This window comes from Rhagoletis zephyria, unplaced genomic scaffold (assembly GCF_001687245.7).
Source record: "Rhagoletis zephyria isolate East Lansing unplaced genomic scaffold, Rhagoletis_zephyria_1.1 Rzeph_scaffold_37103, whole genome shotgun sequence".
NCBI classification, from domain to species: domain Eukaryota; kingdom Metazoa; phylum Arthropoda; class Insecta; order Diptera; family Tephritidae; genus Rhagoletis; species Rhagoletis zephyria.
The window spans coordinates 1-3,193 of NW_016194158.1; the positions used below are offsets into that span (position 1 = coordinate 1).

At 40.1% G+C, this 3,193-nt stretch overlaps 1 protein-coding gene across 1 annotated transcript; it reads left to right on the forward strand.

Annotated features, from left to right (window-relative positions):
- Nucleotides 1-354: 354 nt before the first annotated feature.
- LOC108354553 (reversion-inducing cysteine-rich protein with Kazal motifs-like) lies at nucleotides 355-3,179 on the forward strand (the record flags this gene model as incomplete). The annotated part of the gene is made up of 4 exons (XM_017605731.1): nucleotides 355-451; nucleotides 1,993-2,210; nucleotides 2,825-2,975; nucleotides 3,087-3,179. Coding segments are annotated over 4 exons (559 nt in total), but the record flags the coding sequence as incomplete, so codon positions are not given.
- Nucleotides 3,180-3,193: the final 14 nt, after the last annotated feature.

The window sequence follows — 3,193 nt, forward strand, 5'->3', positions numbered from 1 at the left end:
GTTTCTTTTCAACTAATGTAGCTTTTTGTAAACTACAAGTAAGTATTTGGCATTTTTTTGCCAACGCTCTACTTTAGTTGCTTGACGGCGGTCATTTATCAATTTTCACCTATGTATATATATATGTAATTAAGTAAGTGCATATGTGTGGCACGAGCAAACGCACACTTTTGTTTATCTATAATAGCCGTTTCTATTTTATTTTATTTTTTTACCAATGAACGCATAGTTTTGGCGCCTGTCACACGTGCTAATTTATTACTAATTGACTTTTGGTGAAAAGTAATTTAATCTGCACGCAAAATATTTTATTTTAATTCGTTTTTTTTTGTGTATTGTGTTTTTTCTTTGCAGCTTTCCTTAGTGCAGCTGGCCACTACCGATAACGCAAATGGACGTGGGCTGCGTTTGGAGNTTTGGAAGGTAAGGAAATTTGTTTGTGTACAAGCATGTACATTCAGCCTTGGCCACAAGTATTAGGCACCCCGATATATGAACATTTTTTATTTTATTTTATTTATTTAATGTTTAATATTTTTCTATAAAATAAAATCCTAGCTCATTATCTAACAAAAAGCATACAAATCAAAATTCCAAACTTTGTGCAAAAAATATAAAAATTCTTTAGAAAAATAATTGGTATGCAGTTTTCTAGCTCAGTTCCTCGTCTCTCAAAACATTTTTGCCAAATTCCTCATACCATCCCATGCAAAGTAGAGGCAGATACTCAAAAAGTGAAAGCAACTACCTAGCACGACCCTCCGAGATTGAGGGCATTATTAATTAATTTAAATTTAATTTGGACTACCTGCATGCTTTCGTAGCCTCCCCATTGCTGAGCAAATTATTCACCTATGTTCTGATGTTGGCTTCGACGGCTATAACTGTTTGCGGACCAAGAAATACCTATTCTGAGCCCTCTCTTCTACAACAACCAGACGGAAATAAGAGCCATCGACTTGGAGACTATTACCACTGGTTCATTAAAGCAATGTAGAGAGTATGTTACGTTACGCTGAATGCCAGGTGTTAGCCAGAAAAGCGCTCCCTCGGGATATTTTAGTTTACTCAGCATTGGCTAAGTGTAGCCAGTTGCAGTTGGAAGGGGTCTGGGGTACAGGGTCTGAAAATGTTTGTAAGCTTCTTCTTACGTTTTCAAGTTAACTTCAATTGTTCCTAAACTGGATGGAAAGGACTTGTTAAGCTTCCCAACTGCTTCCGAATGCACTCGGCTATCGAGACTCAAAAAATTAAAATATTTTTATTAATTAATTGATGCCCCCATATTCGACTCTGAGTACTTTCCTCAATTTTATTAAGAGTTTTAAATCGACAGATGGAATTTAAATAAAATTGGTGGTTTATCAAATTTTGTTTCTTCAGCTTTGGCGGTGTATAAAGCACTCGCCACATCAGCTACCGATAGAAAAACTAGTGTTATGCTTCTTTAGGCTAAGTATAAGGCATCTGTTATAATTCACTGAGTTGTAGGTAGTAAATTGGTATTGTGGGACACAACTCAACTCTGACTACATAGTTGTCTGTCAATTGTCTAGAACCAATACCCTCGGGCACATCGATAAAAAGATAATTCTTAACTGACTTCCTTACATTATTTCTACAGACCGGCCAACGAGTCTGTATTGTGAATCCTTTTTGGCGGGCGCCATAACCGAGTGGTTAGAGGTGTGTACATCAGCCCGGTAGGACCTAGGTTTGATCTCTGGTACGAGCAGCATTTAAAAATATAAAAAGTATTTTCTAACCAGCCAAACGCTTAAAGAATGTATTCACTTTTGATCTTCTATAAGCTCACATTTCAGCACGATTATCTGATAAAAATAAAATCTAAACTACTCACATCAACGGAATCTAATTGTTTATACTTTCCTTATTATTTGTTTTCCTTCATTTATTTATGTATTTATGTAGTTGTTCTGCTTATTTTTGTGAACATATTCTTAATTGCTTTTCATTTTTATTCCCTTTCAGCCGTTGCACGTGGCGCCCAATGGTCGGGTAGACGTTGCTGCGCTTTGGGCTTGTCGCCGCGTTGCCGCAATGCCTGCGCCACATCAGAATCGACGGCGCAACCACAACTAATCAACGCGTGCCGTCAAAGTGATGAGCAACATATGTTTGCTTGTTTTGAACATCAGGAGGCTGGCGATCGTTGTTGTAGTACGGCGCGCACTTCGGAATGCCTACAGGTGGGTGCAGCGTGGGGGAATGAGGGAACTGTTGTTGGATGCAGGTGGGAGAACGACGTATGTGCTATTTTTGGTTGATACATTGACTTAGGAGAATGTCTAGTGCTAAAATAATGTCTAGGGACACACACACACACACACACATATGTATGTAGGGACCATCTCTGTTGTAGGAAAAGAAAAATCACTTTACTTATAGAGCACTTGGCTTGTTGCACCGCTAGGTTATGAGCGGGAGAAGGACATTTTTGTACTGCTTAGCTGGCTAAACTTCCTCTGTAGGAGATTTACGAGCACATTTTGCAAATTTCACGCCGTTTATTTTCCGCCTTGGCACCGCATAAAGCTACTACTTCACGGATTTCCTAGCCAGCGTTTAATTATTCTTATCTAAATAGACGTAGGCGTTAAGCATATGCAATTAGGTATCGCCACAGTGACTATGTCTTTGGTGGTGCCTGCGGCTACTTCAACAACAAAGAAAAAAGAAGAAAAACAATTGATTCCCAACTTGATTGACTGGTTTGCTAGTTGATTGCAGGCAGCGTTAAAGCCTACGAACGCTCCAATCAAATTCGCATGCTATTAAAATCTTAACAAATTTATTGTTGCAGGCCTGTCGCGATGTCTTTGAACCGCATGCCACACACAAACGCAACGGCCACCACCGACTGCGCGAGATGTGCCACGAGGAACGCGAGGCCGAGCTGCTGCAATGCGTACACAACATAACGGGCATGACGCCGGTGACAAACTCCCACAAATGTAAGTTGAGATGATTTCAATACCTTTTGTGCCGCTGACAGGGTTAATTGAAAAATGTGACCCGCCTTTAGTTCGAGTGAATGTAAACAGATATTCCATTCATCTTTGCAGATCTGCCCTGCTGTGAGTTCTCCAGCGTAGACAGCTGTCGGCGCACCTGTCGCTCGGCGTTGAATAGCACCGAAAGCATAGACATAATTATTGGCGAGCTAGAGGTG